Source organism: Montipora capricornis, chromosome 14, assembly GCF_036669925.1.
Source record: "Montipora capricornis isolate CH-2021 chromosome 14, ASM3666992v2, whole genome shotgun sequence".
NCBI classification, from domain to species: domain Eukaryota; kingdom Metazoa; phylum Cnidaria; class Anthozoa; order Scleractinia; family Acroporidae; genus Montipora; species Montipora capricornis.
The window spans coordinates 33,428,976-33,430,351 of record NC_090896.1 but is presented as its reverse complement, the minus strand read 5'-3'; the positions used below and the strand labels follow the sequence as shown (position 1 = coordinate 33,430,351).

Below are 1,376 nucleotides of genomic sequence, written 5' to 3'. Positions count from 1 at the left end.
AATTAATCTCGGTTCGGAAAAGGTTTGAAACACCTTGTCCCCTTGGTATCCCGTAATACATCCATCAAAGCAGTAGACTCCAAGATAACCGTTAAAAAGGGTCTATTGCCTTAAATAGGTGGCAAAGCATACAGTCTAAGTATATACCTAACCACGTCGCCTCGTAACCGTGGCCTTACCAAAATAGGGACCTTAAGCAAGGATGTAAAAAAAAAGAGGCAGCAGCAAGATGCAAGTCGACTTACCTGGTAATGTGGTTTGTGTGAACAGAATGGCACTTGATCTTCCATACTTGTTGTTGCTCGACAGTCGCATAGTATACTCTGTGGCGGGTTCGACATCTTTGACATTTATCCTTGTCTTTTTATAGGGTAAAGTCTCTAGAACTGTGAAGCTAGCGGCCGTTTCTTTCTTTCGCTCAATAGTGAAGTTGTCTATCTGGTAATATACGCCATATTTAGGTTGTTGCCAGGTCAATACGAAATACCATTTCTGGACATCTGCTGCTCTTACGTTTTCAGGAGGCTGTGGTTTTCCTTTTCAAAGAGAAAAGAAATCGTACCAGAAGCAAATTCAGAACAAATTCTTGTTGCATACAAACAAATTAGGCCATCCTCCGCCCTAACTGAGTTTACAAAAAGTAACTATATTCTCGAGCTATGCGAGCCATACGTGCAACGCACGTTAAATCAGTTTTACTACCTTTAGCTTTAGAATATTAAATCTTAAGTCTAAAATGACATTAGGGTTAGGTATCGATTAAATTCAACTTATCACTCACATAGCTCGCTGGTTAGTACTGGGTTCCTATTCGTATGCGAGAGTCGTAAGCAAAAACTCGTACCTTCTAAATCTCCCTCCCATCAAATATTGCATGAATTATCTGTTATAGGGTGTGTTCACATGTCGTCACGACGGCCATGTTCGAGGAGCAAAATATTCTTTTTGGAATTGAACGCCATTAATATGAAAATTTTCCTTTTGTTTTAGTATGCAAATATGCTTGGCTGCATGGTCATAGGAACAAAAACACTCTATTGCCTCTTTACCAGCATTTTATTCGTATATTTGTTTGGAGAGGAACACAACTAATTAAGTGTTGAAATTTGTACTGTCTCACTAATTAAATTGATTCCTTGACTAACTTACAAATATAAAAAAAAATTGACCTAGCCTGTTTCAACACCCACCTACGACAAATATGGAGGTGATTCCTAGGACTTTTGCCGGACGAAGCCCTTCGATCAAGCGACCAACAGCTTCAGATTTTGTCGTTGTATTGGCATTTATAATGACTAAGATTAATAAATCCGCCTGTAAATCATCGCTTCTAAGAAATAAATACAATAAACACTCATTACCTACTTTACTTTCAA

The 1,376-nt window shown here is 38.4% G+C and overlaps 1 protein-coding gene across 1 annotated transcript in view; it reads right to left on the bottom strand.

Moving 5' to 3' along the window:
* Positions 1–462, bottom strand: part of LOC138032575 (tyrosine kinase receptor Cad96Ca-like) — a 19,173-nt gene extending 18,711 nt beyond the window's left edge. Inside the window, exon 1 of the mRNA XM_068880281.1 lies at positions 246–462. Within this exon, the coding sequence (XP_068736382.1) occupies positions 246–315 (70 nt within the window). The 5' untranslated portion in view covers positions 316–462. The remainder of the gene's footprint in view (positions 1–245) is intronic.
* Between the last annotated feature and the right edge of the window lie 914 nt (positions 463–1,376).